A 17,550-nucleotide genomic window follows, 5' to 3' on the forward strand; every position below is an offset into this window, starting at 1 on the left:
GAGTCAATGGTACCGCTTACCCTGCTAGCGTCTCTGAGGGGCCCAGCACAGGTCGCACTGCATCAGCATCTCTATGGCCCATAGACCTTGGAGTTCAAGAACACCCCAGTCAATCTCTCTCTAATTTTTCCTCGGCATCGGCGATGGGAAGCAGTGCCAAGAGTCCCGTGCTGGAGTTGACTTCCTCGGCGCTGGTGATGTGCGTTTGTGTTGGGAGTTCCGGGCCATCAGTGTGGAGTCCTTCCTTGGTGCCAGGGAGGTGGAACAGCCCTGCGCTTCCCTCAGAGACGCCAGGATACGTCTCACTGAAGTTTAAGTGCTCGGTGCCGAGTCCCCATGACTTGGCTCCAAAGGGTAACTGAGCGCTGCCTCCATGAAGAGGAACTTAAGCCCTGTCCTTTTCTGTTCTGGGTCTGAAACTTCTGCAGCTCCTGCACGTGGGTCTCTCCCAGACACTTAAGGCAGCTAGCATACGGATCACTAGCTGGCATTGGTTTGTGGCATGATGCACACGGTTTGAACCCCTGGGACCGAGGCATATCCTGGTGCTCAGGGAAGGGCTAGCCCTGCTAAGCGGGGTTCGCTGACTATACCACTACTACTACGGCTAAGCTAACTAAACTTAACTCTAAAGGGTAACTATTTATAATTTTACAGAACCAATCCACTTAGAGCAGGTATTAGCAGAAGTGCAGCAAGCAGAAGTTCCAGTGACCATCGTGGGCAGTAAGAAGGAACTCAAGGGGCGGTGAGGCCCTATATACTGGCGCTATGAGGGCGCAACTCCAGGGGGCAACAGAGCCAACTCGACAGAAACCACTGAGGGAAAATACTTTCTGGCGGCAGCATTTGGGGCGAGCACGCACCTACATTGGAATGGACACGAGCAAGCACTCGAATAAGAATTACACATTTGTTTAGATGAATTTGGAAGCCCTGACCAGATTTATATTGTCCCTAGAATGGCATCAAGACAGATGCCCTCCAGGCCTATGTGGTTCCCACTGAGGTTGCAAAAACCAGTGTGTATGAATACTAATGCAGCCCTCAGTCCCAGCATTTATAACAGTTCCAGCTGATACTTGCTGGCTAAGGAAAACTCTTACACTTACAAGGTCATGCATCCCATGTTGGGACAGGAAAGATACAATTCCAGAACTCAAGTGAAAGAGAAACAGATTCTTGGATCCCTTCCATAATGTTCTTGATCAGATAATTGTCAATGGGGAAAACAAACATGCACTCTCATCCTTATACATTTTGGGCCCAACCAAACACCTACTGAAGTCAATGGAAGTTCTTGTATTGACTTTAACAGACATTGCATCAAGCACCATGAATGTACTCAGCACCAAAGCCAGCGAATACACTCAGAACTAGCACAGTTATTCTCCTAGAATAACTGATACAAATCTAGTGGTTGAGAAGTAGTCCCTTTGTGCAAGTACATATCTGTAAGACTTTGCAACATACTCTATAGCCATGAATTTAACATGTCTACACTTAATCTGAATGAATAACTAAAGCTAACACTTCTGCAATTTACGAACTACAGAACTTTACTGGCAGCGTTGCTGAAGAAAATACTGCTATCAGTGGATCCTAATTGCTTAATAGAAAAGCCAGTACCAACCCCTGTGAGAGCTGCTGCTTATCAGACTGCCAGGATTAAAAATGAAGCAACAGGATGGCCAGCTAGTCAGTAATTCTATTAGTTTCTGCTCTCTTTTTCTTTGGGTCCTTTTCCATTTTTGTTCATCTGTCTCTTTGTCCTAGAATTCTGGTAATGCTGAAAAGTGCTTTGAATGAAAGAGAATTTGCTCTAATTAAAATGAGAATGCAAATACAATTGTAATCCTGTCTCTTACCAAATGTTTTTTTTTAAAAAAACCCAGCTTGTTTTGTTATTACTCTATGATCCAAATTTTTATCTACTAAATGCAGACAATTAACACAAAAGAGTGGCTTGTGTCTCAGACGTCACGTGATTAGAATTTTTTATCTCCAAGACGTTTCCTCTATAATACTGAATCTCCATCTGATGACATAATGAAAAACAAACATTCATGAACTTTAAGCATCACTTATGAAGGCAGATGCTCTTACTGTCATACTAGTGACATCAAAGGATGCTTATATGTGAGGTCCAGCTACTCTTTGCTATAGTCCCTTCCTGCAACCCAGCTCTTGAGGTGAGGGTGGAAAGAGCAGTTACTGACATCTGGAGGCAGAGATATGTTCTATTTACCTGCCTTTGACAAAGATGGAGTGCTGGAAGGAAGCGAAAATACCTCCTTTATGTCCGTTCCTAGAAGGAGAGATCTTCCACTGTTGTTCAGTGTTGGCCCCAGGATATTAAAGAGACAAGGTGAGTGAGGGAATATTTTTTAAGTGGACCAACTTCTGTTTGGGAAAGAAACAAGCTTTCAAAACTCTTGTTCAGGTCCTGTGTAAGCTCAAAATTTTCTCTTTCAACAACAGACGTTAGTCCACTAAAGGATATTACCTCACCCACCCTGTCTCTACAATAAGATAGAGTTGTCCAGATACCATATTTGTAATGCGACCCATCTTTAGGTATCTCAATTTGAGTCTTAAAAAGCCTCTAACAATAAAGGGGATGGATTTAGCCTTGGATTTTCTTATGGGCTTTGTTACCCCTCTGCTTCACAGTGAAGATACACTGGTCTCAAAAGATTCCTTCACATCCCTTAGCCGAAGTTAGTCCTAATTGTTTTCATCCAATCCTTCAAATAGGAGCCCCATGGTGTGATGTCAATTCAAGAGGTGGAAGCACTGAAGCTTCTGGAGCATGTGTCCACATTAGCCGCACCAAAACCATGACATGCCATAAATTATTAAGACCAGTTCCAAGTGCAGCGCAGAGGAGTGTAGGAGCTTTGAGAACATGGATGACTCCAACTACTATTTGTGTCAAGTTTCAGAGTAGCAGCCGTGTTAGTCTGTATCCGCAAAAATAACAGGAGTACTTGTGGCACCTTAGAGACTAACAAATTTATTAGAGCATAAGCTTTCGTGGGCTACAACCCACTTCTTCGGATGCATATAGAGTGAAACATATTGAGGAGATATATATACACACACATACAGAGAGCATGAACAGGTGGGAGTTGTCTTACCAACTCTGAGAGGCCAATTAAGTAAGAGGAAAAAAAATAAAAAATTAATTGGCCTCTCAGAGTTGGTAAGACAACTCCCACCTGTTCATGCTCTCTGTATGTGTGTGTATATATATATCTCCTCAATATGTTTCACTCTATATGCATCCGAAGAAGTGGGTTGTAGCCCACGAAAGCTTATGCTCTAATAAATTTGTTAGTCTCTAAGGTGCCACAAGTACTCCTGTTATATTTGTGTCAAGACATTGCTTCATTACACCAGACTGACACAAAAACCTTAGTCCTGGACATAAGAGAAGAGGACTAAACTGAACAGCCTAAACAACACACAAATGTTGTTCAAGAAATACCTATAGTTCAACCTCTAAGTAACAGTGACCACAATTATAATTCACTCAGATTAGAAACTTTTTAGGGCGGGGACCATTCTTTTATTAAGTATTTGTGCACTGCCTACCACAGTGCAGTTCTGGTCCATGACTGGGGCTCAGTTATTTGTATTGTGGTGGCACCTAATAAAAATCATCATTTAATAGTTCTAAGTTCAATGTCCTTGGGGGAAGGATCACACCAAAAACCCAGTACAGTAACACTACACTTGAAATGTACCAAAAAAGATCCTTAAAAAATCTGTGAAAAAATTAAGTATCCTTCATATTGAGTCTAAGAACCTTAATCACCTCTCTCAAGCAAAGGTAATAAAATAAAATGATAAAATAGTTTCTTTTCCAGCAGTAACTAAAGATTATGTTATTTAACATCTTCTACAATTAAGCATTTTTAAATCAGCAGGTGCAGATAACTTGCATTTAAGAGTTTTAAAAGACTTGACAACCAATGTTAATTTTTAATAAAAATGTTGTAAAACTGGAGAAACTCCAGGACTGGCAATATTTTTAAAACAGTAAATAGGATGACTCGGATAATTATGGGCCAATTAACCTGATAATGATTCCCAGCAAAATAATTAAATGACTTATTAAGGATTCTAACATTAAAAAATTAGAAGACCTAAGTATAACACCAATCAGTATGGTTTCATGAGAAAATATATTATCAGACAAACATGATATAGTTCTTTGACAAGATTACAAGTCTTGTTAAAATATCAGCCTGCCAAGGTGTGACACAATGACAACAGAAGTTGGTCCAATACCCTGGGACCGACACGGCTACAACAACACTTCATACACTTTCTCACTATGTACTACTTTGTGGAACTAGAAACTTTACTGGATTAGTTTCAACAGTTTTCCATATAGGTTATTACTTTAATTATACTCTACTTGAGCAATTTTTAGATACATCTCTCTCACACACACCCTCCCCCATAGAAATACACAGTGCATTATTATTTATTCACACATGCTAGGACAAAGATATTTATTACTTTACAGTTGAAACAGTGCAACACTTTCCCCAGTGGAAGTGTGGGTGACAGAATAGGCCTTAAATGGATTATTCTTCCTAACGTACCTGAATCTTTGCGCCTGGTGATGAACTGGCCCTCCAAATCGTCTAGCTGGTGAATGATACAGCTGTGATAACAGTGCCACATTTTTGTTCTGGTTAGGATTGGCTGCAAACTTCACAGTAATGGGTTCAGAGGAACCTGGGGGTTTGTGACCATTGAAACTTGTAATTGCCTCTTCTGCTTCTGACCTTTTGTCAAACCGGATAAAAGCGACTCCTCTGGACAAACCTTTTAACCAAACACAAATAAAAATGCATTAAGGATAAGCTCAAAACAATTTTCCAAGTGAAAAAACAAAAATAAAGCCATGACCTTAGAAATACTTAAAGTTCTACAATTTTACTGGTGGTTCTTCAAAAGGATGAAATCAAAACATTTAAAAATAATTAGGAAATTAAACACAAATGAGCACATTTACTTCAAATATATAATGATGATGGTGGAGCAAAACACATTTATAACATGTTAGTTCATAGTCCAAAAACTGTACAATGTACAAGTGTTCTAGGAAACCCACTGTCAACTGACATTAAAGGAAAAATATTTCAGATCAACTAAAACTTTTTCAAAGGAGAAATGCAAAGTGACTATTGGGCTAAAAATCATTTTTTGTTTTTGCTCAGTTTTGTTACTCAAAACATCTAGAGACCTAAAACTGAAACATAATTTCCAAATAGGAAATGAATGCATGTTGTTGACACACACTATTTCACAGATTCAAAGGCCGGAAGAGACCATTATGATTGTCTGGTCTGATCTGCTGAACACATGCCATAGAATTTCACTCAGTGATTCCCGCATCAAGCACATTATTTGTGGTTAAGCTAGAGCATCTCTTAAAAAGCCATCTTATTGTGATTTAAAGACTTCAACTGATACCAACTCCACCACACCCCCTCAGAAGTTTTTCCAATGGTTAATTACTCTTGCTCAAAAATTTGCACTTACTTAATTTCTAATTTGATTTTGTCTAGGTTCAACTTTCAGCCACTGGATTTTGTTAGACCTTTGGTAGATAAAAGATCTATCAGAAATCTTCTCCTAACATATATAGTCATAAACTGTGATCAAGTCATCTCTTAAGAAGCTCATTCAATTTAGCTTATCAAAGTGAGGGTTAAGTCTCTCACTCTAAGGCAGGTTTGCCAGATTTAGAATCATTGTACTGGCTCTTCTCTGAACCTTCCCCCTCCCTTTTTTAAGATGTGCATAGGTATAGTAACAATAAGAGTCAAACATTTATATAGCATTTATTACACAGACTGGAAAGTGTTTTTAAAAAGGTGGGTACATATCTACATTTTACAGATGGAGGAAATGGAAGCGTAAAGTAATGTCATCAAGGTCATGAAGCAAGTGAGTGGGATTGCTGGGTGGAACCCACATCTCCTGCTTCCTAGTATAGTTATGGTTACATTATTCTACTTGATGCATTCGGAGCCTTTCTATTCAGGAGCTTTTGCCGCATTCACTGCATGATTTTAAAGCACATGGGACTGAAACTGAGCATGGCCCTTACCTTAGTCCCTGCACTAGGAAACACTGTGTAGTTCTGAGGTGCCTGAGTTAGGTATAAATAACAGGAGTACTTGTGGCACCTTAGAGACTTAGGTATACGTTCTTGTTCTTTCCTGAGTGTAAAGACTCAACTTGGGTAGCGCCAACAATGACACTAGCCTCTCCAAAGTTAGCTGGGAAGGAGCAGTGCCATGAACAGGTTATGTTACTCTATGATCTTCCATTTGGGGGTTTCTCGCACCTTGATGTATCTGGTACCAGTTATTGTCAAAAACAGGAGACTTAACCAAATTAGAGCTCACTAGTGGTCCATCTGGTCATGTTCTCACATACCCCCTGCACCAGCCAGAAGAGATGTTCCTATGCTAGGGGAGGAAGAACACACTATATCCTCGCAAAGGGTGTCACAGCAGCTGCAACTCCTAGCTTCCAGCAGGCACTATACCCCAGTCTAATGCACGGTCTCACTTTTCGATTACTCTGTGCTGTGCTCTGTTAGTCCTCTCTCCTGCCCTACCTTAGTTACCATTTTAAATAGATCACCTATAATTTGCTTGCTGTATAACAGCACTTACATTTTTATTATTTTTAATACATTGTTCAATTTCCCTATTCCCTTCTCTTGTTTATCTTCATGTTATATGCTTGTCTAATTCAGTTTGTAAACGCTTCAGGTCATGGCCCTATCTTTTAATCTCTAAAGACCATGTAAAGTTATGGCACTATATACAAGTTTGCTAAAATTAACATTGTCTGTACTGTTCTATGGGACTTAGGAGAAGAAACTACACAGGAAAATGAAAGAATTACATCCTAAGGGACAAGGTCTTCTCATGAGACAGATTAAAAACTGGTTATGTGACAACCAAGTTTAATACACAGCTGTTGCTTAAAGTGCAGAAAAGTTATTAATAGGGCTCTAAGAGCCTGTATTTAAGACCAACGCTACAACTGCAACATTTATAACTGCTATAATTGAAAAGGCTGATCATTTCTATGAGAAGCTCCTGTTTTCAAATACTTAACTTTGAGAAACTTTCACACACTGAAATGAAGTTTTCTAGGACCGGTCTCTATTTCAAGGGATGTCAGATCAAATAGTTTCACTGTCTTTGTGTACAAGGAGAATGAGTGCATGGGGGAACCTCTTCCATTATCAAAGTGTGACTATTTTTGGCCATATCTTCCATGGGAAGCAACTGGGAGCAGAAAGCTGGAATTTGGCAAGAGAATGGCCCTCACTGAGGAGCATCTGAGTGCTCCAATGAAAAATTATTTTGACCGGTCCAAGTTATGAGGATCAGAAAACTACATTTTTGTACAATTGTTTAGCAATGTTCTGCACGTGCAATTTTTACCAGTATTTTAAAGGGAAGGAAGGCTGTGCTGCACATGGCATGGCTAACTTAGCTGTTCCATGTGTACAAGATACTTCCTGCAACAGCTACACAGTTAGTGTCATTTCGGGTTCAAACAGTGCACTTGTGTAATCTTTCATGAGTTGTCATCTCCAAAATTCAACCTAGATGGAGCTACTATAAGGTGGGTGCAAAACTGGTTGGAAAACCATTCCGAGAGAGTAGTTATCAGTGGTTCACAGTCATGCTGGACGGGCATAACGAGCAGGGTCCCGCAAGCATCTGTTCTGGGTCCGGTTCTCTTCAATATTTTCATCAATGATTTAGATAACGGCATAAAGAGTACACTTATAAAGTTTGCAGACGATACCATGCTGGGAGGGGTTGCAAGTGCTTTGGAGGATAGGATTAAAATTCAAAATGATCTGGACAAACTGGAGAAATGGTCTGAAGTAAATAGGATGAAATTCAATAAGGACAAATACAAAGTACTCCACTTAGGACGGAACAATCAGTTGCACACATACAAAATGGGAAATGACTGCCTAGGAAGGAGTACTGCAGAAATGGATCTGATGGTCATAGTGGATCACAAGCTAAATATGAGTCAACAGTGTAACTCTGTTGCAAAAAAAGCAAACACCATTCTGGGATGTATTAGCAGGAGTGTTGTAAGCAAGATACGAGAAGTAATTCTTCCGCTCTACTTAGTGCTGATTAAGCCTCAACTGGAGTAGTGTGTCCAGTTCTGGGCGCCACATCTCAGGAGAGATGTGGACAAACTGGAGAGAGTCCAGAGAAGAGCAACAAAAATGATTAAAGGTCTAGAAAACATGACCTATGAGGGAAGATTGAAAAAATTTGGTTTGTTTAGTCTGGAAAAGAGAAGGCTGAGAGGGGACATGAAACTCCAGATATACTTAAGTGCAATGAGAAATTATGAAGCACAATCACAGATCAATTTCAAGTTGATTAAATGTAAGGTAACAAGTTATCCTTTCACATAAAAGGATAGGCTGGATTTTACCGCTAAATAATATCTGTCTGTGAAAAGTGCTTTCTTGCTTTGCCTTGTCCAGCAGCTAAGGTCGGCAGTGCAGACTCACAGAGCATGTGTGACTGGCACAACTTTTGTAAACCAGATGGCCACATCAGATGTTCTTGGGTTAAAATTGGTGTTTTCATTCTCTGCCTGCCACACCTGACAAGCCCCCTCTGCCCAACAGAGGTGATGCAACATTCCTAAGGTCAGTTGCAGAGCTGGGAATAGAACTCAGGGCTCTTGAATCTCAGGCCTATACCCTCTCCACTGTACCATGCTGCCTCCCCTGGGGAAAAATAAAGAAAAGGTAACAAAATCTCCTACAGTGCTGAACTATCTGCATAATCAGATAGTTGTATTGTTCTATGTCAAGCACCAGGCATGGACAATTGGTGGGGGCAAGATACTGAATTTCGCAGACCAATGATCTGATCTAGTATAGCAAATCTTGTGTTCTTAATACCATTCTCAATTTACAGAGCACGATCTACAAAATGGACTCTAAGTCATGTGTTTCAGAAAAGCCCCCAAAACAGGGATGTTTGCCATTCTAGTTCTATATTTCTGTGGACACAGTGATAAATACCAAACTCAACAATTAATTTTTATATATGTTCAGAAACTATCTGGAAAATTAAAAGTTAATTTTAAGCACCAATAATCTTTGAAAGAATGAACATTTCTTTGTGTCCTGTATAGTCAAGTTTTTAATATCTAACATTACAGTGCATACCTGTAGTTTGATCCACGAGTACACGTGAGTTGATGATGCGGCCAAAACGTGAAAACATGTCTTCTACATCTTTTTGTGTCATTGTCCTTGGTAGTCCACTAATGTACAAGTTAGCATCTTTGATAACTTCAGAACTTGGACGAGCGTACGACACCTTCAAGAGAAATTTTTTTATTGTATGTGAAATTACATGAATGATTTGCTGTGTTATAAGACACCCACCTAAAATCTTTCCTTTGTAATACAGGCAATTTTCCTATGGTAGTTTCATAAAAGGAAAAACGATTGCCAGGAAATGGAAAGTAAGCAACAAAAGTGTTTTTTTGTGCTTGATTAAAAAAAGAAGATACACAATCCTCTTCACTATTTGACTCTATTGACAACGAAACCAAGGCCCTGTCTACACTGGCAAGTTTCTGCACAGTAAAGCAGCTTTCTGCGCTGTAACTCCCGAAGTGTACACACTGCTAAGCCACTTAGTGCGCAGAAACTGCGGAATTGTAGTGCTTAAACCCCACCCCACCCCCCAAAAAAAGGCATACAACTTTCTGTGCTGGGGCTACAGCACTGCGGTGCCAGCGTAGACACCATGGTCGATTACAGTGCTGCGAGGTGTCCCACAATGCCTGGTCTCACCTCTCTGGTCATCGGTTTGAACTCTACTGCTCTGCCCTCAAGTGACCAACCGTAATCCCCACCCCGTACATTCCTTTGGAAATTTAAAAGTCCCCTTCCTGTTTGCTAGGTGATGCGTGCAGTGGTCTCAGCGTATCTTTCCAAGTGGCCATGTCTGCTCCACGCACCAGGCGATCCGCCACTTGGAGCAATGCCGAGCTGCTGAACCTCATCGGCATTTGGGGAGAGGAGGCTGTTCAGTCCCAGCTGCGCTCCAGTCGTAGGAATTCTGATATCTATGGACAGATTTCACGATGCAGGACAGAAAGGGGCCATAACTGGGACACATTGCAGTGTAGGGTCAAAGTGAAGGAGCTGCAGAATGCCTACCACAAGGCACAGGAGACAAACCGCCGCTCCGGTGCTGCGCCCACAAGCTGCCGATTCTACAAAGAGCTGGACGCGATACTCGGCGGCGACCCCACCTCCACTGCAAAGACCACTGCGGATACTTCAGTGGCTCACGTGCCAGTCAAGAGTGGACTGAGCCAGGAGGAGGAAATCTTGGACAAGGACGACCCAGAGGCAGAGGATGGCTCGGAGGTCAGAGATGCATGCAGCCAGGAACTCTTTTCTACCCTGGAGGAGGCTAGCCAGTCACAACTGTCGGAGACTGGTGAAGTGCAAACAGGAGAGCAGGCCCCTGGTAAGTGGACCTGATTTTGGGAATCACTGAAGTGAGTTGTTGGGGCAGAAGGGTTGCAGAAAGCAGGCTTGTCTCCCACCGCATTCCTAGACTGAGCAGCGGAACAGACTGTTGATTGACTCCCTCACTTCACAGGAATCTCCCTCAGAGATCTCCAGGAAACTCTCGTGGAGATACTGGGCAATCCGCTGCCACAGGTTCATTGGTAGAGCTGCTTTGTTTCTTGACCCATTATCGGTAACTTTCCTGCGCCACTGTGCCGTCACAGCGGGGGGACCATTGCTGCACACAGGCGAGCCGCATAGGGGCCAGGGCGGAAGCCGCAAGCTTGGAGAAGACCCTCCCTTAATTCCCTGCTCACCCTCAGCAGCGAGGTATCTTCCATAATGATCACATCCTGTGGGAAGTGTGGCGACAGGAATGATTATCACGCCCCCCCCCCCCCCTTACAGTGCTGGCTCTCCCCAAGAGCCACATGCCCAGTATACAGTAGGGTCCGGGAAGAGTGATTTACCCTACGGCTACTCACCATTTTGGGAGTCTTGTGGCTCATGTGTGCTTTCCTGGGGTCAGCCAGTTAGTGACAAGTGCGAGAGTACTGGCTGTGTATTAAATCAATGAATCAGTGTTCTCTGTGTTGCAAAACAATACTGCTTCTGTAAAATGTTGCGTTTAAACTTCACAGAGATGACCTTGGGAGCACAGCCTCCCTCTTTGTTATCGGCAGCTTAACGGCTGCGCAGAATTAGAAAGCGGCCACGAAGAACTAAGGAGGACTTTGAGTGATGTTATGAGGCACCCAGCCACCGAGAAACAGGAATTGAAGGAGTGGCGGGACAGCGAGACGAGGGACCAAAAGGAGAATGCGGCATATCAGAATGAAGCCACAGAGCAGCTCTTAAACATTATGGAGCGCCAAGTGGACACGCTCCAGGTGATACTAGCTCTGCAAACCGAGCAGCTCCGTGCCTGCCCTCCCCTGCAGCCGCTTTTGGAAAACTCTTTCCCATGCACTCCCCAGACACACCGCCAACACACTCTTATCAACCTCCTGGCTCCAGTCGATACCCGCGGCATTCCACTCCTCCCCCCTCACAGTCCAGCACGGTGGACTCCCATTACCCACTGCACTCAACAGTTTGGCCCTGCTGAAGTACAGTATCCGCTGCATTGTACTCCAAAGGAGAAGGCTGGATATGATCACTGGACATACACATATCTTTAGCCATCCCGGGACCCAACCACCTCCTGGGACCTTCCCTTCTCCCATCCCTCTCCCTGCTGTGTTTTTTTGTTTGACTCGCTCTCTTCTCCAGTTGTCTTTTAATAGAAGAATTGTAATGGTTTGAAAGCAATCTTTATTCTATTAATTGAAAGCAAAAACAGCACTGCAAAGCAGCATACAATTATGTTAAACCCCCTTATTGCATCATGTGCACCAATCACCTCCTAGCATTACAAGCACTGCAATCCCGAGCATAACAACAAATATTAGTGGCTGTCAGCTTCAAATTGCTGCCTCAAGCCACCCCTGATCCTTACGGCCCTGTGCTGTGCCCCTCTAATAGCCCTGGTCTCTGGCTGTTCAAACTCAGCCTCCAGGTGCTGAGCCTCTGTGGTCCAGCCCTGAGTGAAGCTTTCACCCGTCCCTTCACAAATATTATGGAGCTGTGATATATGAAAGGGGGGGGGGGGGGGAGGCACGGTATCTCCCTTTTATGGACACCCAGCCAGCCAGTTAGCTATATAGTCTCTCTTGGTGGCTGTTCTCTGCTTGCTTTACCTGTAAAGGGCTAACAAAGTCCCCCAGGTAAAAGGAAAAGGAGTGGGCACCTGACCAAAAGAGCCAATGAGAAGGCTAGAACTTTTTAAAAATGGGAAAAAAGCTTTCCCTTTGTCTCTCGGTTGTTCTCTCTTGGCTGAATAGACAGCGGCAGCAGGAGTGCTGTGTAAAGTTTGAACCAGGTATGAAAAATTATATTCCATACGTAGAAGGATTCCCTGGCACAGGGAATGTTTAGATAGACACCATCAGGTTTATTTCTTTATTTTGGCTTGTGGATTTCCTCTGTGCTAAGCTCAGGTATTTTTGTTTTCTTTTGTAACATTAAGCTGGACCCCAGGGAGCCATTCCTGGTGTTTAACCCCTTTTCAGTTGCTTTATAAAAATCAAGCAATAGCCTGATTTTCCAGATGTGTTTCCTTTCTTCTTTTTTTTTAATAAAATGTACCATTCTTTAAAAACCTGATCGGTTTTGTGTCTTAAAGGTCAGTGTATATGTTTTTCAATTAGCTGGTGGCAACAGCTGGGTATCCCTTTTGTTTGTTTTCTTTCTCGGCTTCCCCAAGGGAGGGGTGGAAAAGCCGAGGGGCCTCAGGGAAAACTTCCCAAATGAGTTTTTCTAGGATTTGCAAGAGGCAGTTTTTCACTTGAATACCTGAGCGTTTATCCAAGGAGGGAGGGATAGCTCAGTGGTTTGAGCATTGGCCTGCTAAACCCAGGGTTGTGAGTTCAATCCTTGAGGGGATCATTTAGGGACCTAAGGTAAAAATCTGTCTGGGGATTGGTCCTGCTTTGAGCAGGGGGTTAGACTAGATAATCTCCTGAGGTCCCTTCCAACCCTGATATTCTATGATTCTAAGGTCAAAGAAAAGCTGTAACCGTGGGAGTTTAATACAAGCCTGGAGTGGCAAGTATTAATTTTTAGAATCCTTGCGGGCCCTCACCTTCTGCACTCCAAGTGCCAGAGTGGGGAATCAGCTTTGACAGGAGCGTACAGCACATGGCTATAAGCATAGGAATATTGTCATCGGCCAGGTCCAGCTTCCCATAGAGGCAGCGCCAGCGGGCTTTTAAACGGCCAAAAGCACACTCAACCGTCATTCTGCACTTGCTCAGCCTGTTGTTGAACCACTCCTTGTTGCTGTCAAATTGCCCCATGTAGGACTTCATAAGCCATGGCATTCAGGGGTAGGTGGGGTCTCCCAGGATCACAATGGGCATCTCAACTTACCCTATGGTGATTTTCTGGTCCAGGAAGGAAGTCCCTGCCTGCAGCTTCCTGAACAGGCCAGTGTTCCGAAAGATGCATGCGTGATCCACACAAGCGCCTGGAGAACCATTGAGAAATGCCCCTTGCAATTTATGTACTCGGTGGCTAGGTGGTCTGGTGCCAGAGTTGGAATATGCGTGCCATCTATCGCCTCGCCACAGTTAGGGAAGCCCATTTGTGCAAAACCATCTACAATGTCACACACATTGCCCAGAGTCATGGTCTTTCAGAGCAGGATGTGATTAATGGCCCTGCACTCTTCCATCAACACGAGTCCAACAGTAGACTTTCCCACTCCGAACTGATTAGCGACCAATCAGTAGCAGTCTGGAGTAGTCAGCTTCCAGAGTGATCACCACACACTTCTCCAACAGGAGGGAAGCTCTCATTCTTGCGTCCTTGCGCCAAAGGGCTGGGGCAAGCTAATCACACAGTCCCATGAATGTGACTTTCCTCATCCGAAAGTTCTGCAGCCATGAATGCCTCCATGAATGCCACAAGCAATCTCGTGTCGTAGCTACTACGCGTAGCGAGATCAATGTCGCACTCCTCTTGCCTTTGTAGTTTAAGAAATAATTCCACTGCCACTCGTGACGTGTTAGTCAGAGCGAGCAGCATAGTGGTCAACAGTTCGGGATCCATTCCTGCAGCCCGAAGAGGCAGGGCACACAGTACACAAACCGTTGAAAGATGGCGCCAAACGCGGACGGAACCACAGGGATTGCTGGGATGCGAAACAATGCATCACGGGTCACTGGGACAGGACTCAGGATGCCCCGCGACCCCTTCAGCCTTCGGCAGAAGAGAAAGAGGTGCTCTGTGGGATAGCTGCCCAGAGTGCACCGCTCCGAATACTGCTGCAAGTGTGAACATGCTATTGCGCAGGCAGCTGACAGTGTGGACACACAGCAGTAGTTTCCCTTCAGCGCTCTCTGAGCAGCGCTGTAACTTTGCCAGTGTAGACGTGCCCCTAAGTGGCATCATTACTCTGATGAGCCAACTATAGGCCCAGCATTGATGCTGCCAACTGACATATGATACATTGAGCAGCCCTGACATGAGTTTTGCTTCATGTATCATATCTGTTATTTTGTAATAATTTCAGTGCCTACTAAGAACCAATAATCATATTCAAGCACAGAGCGTACCAGTTGAAGAACTCATGACATCAATACAGGCTTTTAGAACCGGAGTTAGGGACAGTTAACTAGCAGAAGTACACCTTTTATCCTCTTTTCAACTCTTCTACTACAGAAAAAGAAAGTTACAAGCAAATATTTCAGCAGATCTGAGAGTCTATCCTTTTCAGGGCAATGGCATATATACATTGTGCACATCTTTCCTTTGTTTTAAGGCAGAGCTTATTGAGTACCTGAGATTCACATGAGTTCAATCCAAAAGCCAGGCAACAATCTGGAATAATCTTACCTACTGTGCACAGACACCACAGTCGTCACATATGGCATTGGGATAGAACCCATGACCTGCCAGTAATTATGTACACCAGGAGTATGTAAATTGGCACCTAGATACTATAGTGATGGGTGCTCTAAAAAAATGGAGGGAAGGGAAGAGAAAGAGAGAGAGAAAATCTTTGAAAATAAAGCTATTACAAAAGCTGAGGTGTTTGACAGCTCATTCCACTGCATGGTTCCCCTATAAACACCCTGTTCCCAGTTTCTGGTGCTCTCTTTCTTGAGTGCACAGCATTCACTCAAGAACAGCAAAATGACAAAACTAAATATTTATCTGAGCACGGAATCTAAAAAGTCTCAGACTTTTAAGAACTTCTTCCAATGTAAGTTACCAATATAATTGACAAATATATTTGCAAAACAAATGGGCACTATTTGAGCTGCCTACTCGGGGTGGCTATTGTGCTTTACAATGGTATCATCAAGGAGACAGATACTTTGGGAACTCAAGAGAGAGAAAAAAAAAATGCTGAATACTCAGCAATCCACACTTAATTCAGTAGCAGCTGTTGGGTGACCAGCATTTATGAAAAATCAGTCCAAAATCAGTCCAGTTTTAAGACAGTAATGAAACAACAAAATGCTAATTAGAAGTTTTCAAAATAATTTATCTCACCAGCTAAGGTTTTCAAACATTTTCTTACGTCAAAAGCAGCACTGCTTTAAGTTATGCAAGATATTAAACCAACATTCATTCTTGAGCTTTTAACCTTGCAAAGCATATAGAAGTCTAAAAGGAATTGGGGAGACAACTTACTAGGAGAATGCATTAAAGTTTTAGAAGACAGAGTTTCAGTTAACTGTTCTTTATGTATGAGTTACACTTTTACAATATTAAGCTTTAAAATCCATGCTTGTTACCTTGATTGTTTTTGACTGAAGTCTCAGGCCATTCAGTGTGTTTATTGCTCTTTCAGCATCTTTAGCACTCACATAGTTCACAAAGCCATAGCCTAAGCTGTGTCCTGCATGAAAGAACATTTTTTTTACATTAATCCGGATGAATAAAAAGGTGTCACTGTTGCAATTAAGTGAAATACATGTAATAAGTAAAAAAGTATTCAGTCTTTAGATGACAAAACTTCACCTAAAACATACAAAAACTTAAGAGCTATTCCAACAACCCCCGGTTAAGTTACTCAGGCCTGTCACATCATGTGGGGTGTCTGATGTAATGCTCACCCATTTGCCACTTCAGACACGTGTGTCCCCTTGAGGCTAGTGCATCTCAGATGGCAAATGGGGAGCCTCAACCAGGGCTTTGGAGCTGTGCTCCGGCTCCGCTCCAGCTCCAGGCAAAAACCTGCAGCTCCACCGCTCCGGGCTCCGCTCCAAAGCCCTGGCCTCAACAATACATTCAAGTCTGAAACAATGACTCAGGTACCCTGTGTCATCTGCAATCACAATCAGCAACTATTTTGTCACCTGGGACAGATCCTGACATGCAACATTTTCTATTTCACTTGTTACCTTCTCCCCCCTACCTTCAACAGGGTGTTTAACTGTTCTCTCACAGATTTTGAAACTTCATGCAAAAACAAATGAACCAAGTGCTAAACTAAGTTTATAAATATACAAAGCTTGAAAAAGAGTGGCAAGTGAGAAAGTTTGGCAAATGACGGTGCACCAGAAAAGTCACAAGATTATCAGTTTCCCTGCTGCTGCAGCAACTGAATCCTCCATTCCTGGAGGCAAGAGTAGAGAAAGAGGGCTCTCTTTCACACCACTCTTATTATTTTGTTAAATTTGTCATGCTCTGTGTAGAAGGATGGAGAAAACCTTAGGTCCAAGTTGGTTCATGCCTTGTCTCGTAAAACAAAAAAAGCCCTACTTCTCTGCAGGTATATTACTGGATGTTCATGTCCATTCTTTTCTTAAATTATTCTTCACTCCCCCTTAAGTGTTTGAGAATAAAAATTCAATCTTTAAATCATCTCAGACAGGAGCAAGCTCCCTACCTCTTAGGCTTGTAGGTAAATAAGGTAGTATGCCAGGAGCAGTACAGTTACTTACTCTGAAGAAATGAATTCTCAGACAAACATTCTTTCTCCAATTTCCCTAAATGCCAGCCTCCTGAAGTACCAAGTACTAAGCCCACTTTAGGGTGCAACTACTGCCACCAGATATAGAACACATTTTAATCTTCTCAAATAATTTGACCTCAATACAGTGACACTCCCCCACTCCCTTCTCAGACTCCCTCTCCCTGCTTCCCAGTCAGAGCCGTGGGCTGTGATTAAAGACAGCCAGGGAAAGACTATTATTTTATCTGACAGTCTAAAACAGGGGTCCCCAATGCGGTGCCCGTGGGCACCATGGTGCCCACCGGGGCGTCTAAGTGCGCCCGCGTACTGGCCGGCGGACGAGCACCCGCCGAAATGCCGCCGACAAGCAGCGTCATCCAGAGGCGTCGGCGCCAATTTTTGGCGGCATTTC

The 17,550-nt window shown here is 43.1% G+C and overlaps 1 protein-coding gene across 5 annotated transcripts in view; it reads right to left on the reverse strand.

The window, feature by feature from the left end:
• The window catches only part of ELAVL1 (ELAV like RNA binding protein 1), a 92,276-nt gene that overhangs the window by 9,451 nt on the left and 65,275 nt on the right, over nt 1-17,550 (reverse strand). For all 5 annotated transcript variants that reach the window (XM_065421973.1, XM_065421969.1, XM_065421970.1 and 2 more), the window contains 3 exons: nt 15,976-16,079; nt 9,266-9,419; nt 4,617-4,842 (listed from right to left, as the gene is read on the reverse strand). In XM_065421973.1, the coding sequence (XP_065278045.1) occupies nt 4,617-4,842; nt 9,266-9,419; nt 15,976-16,079 (484 nt within the window). The remainder of the gene's footprint in view (nt 1-4,616; nt 4,843-9,265; nt 9,420-15,975; nt 16,080-17,550) is intronic.

This window comes from Emys orbicularis, chromosome 24 (assembly GCF_028017835.1).
Source record: "Emys orbicularis isolate rEmyOrb1 chromosome 24, rEmyOrb1.hap1, whole genome shotgun sequence".
Lineage (NCBI taxonomy): Eukaryota > Metazoa > Chordata > Testudines > Emydidae > Emys > Emys orbicularis.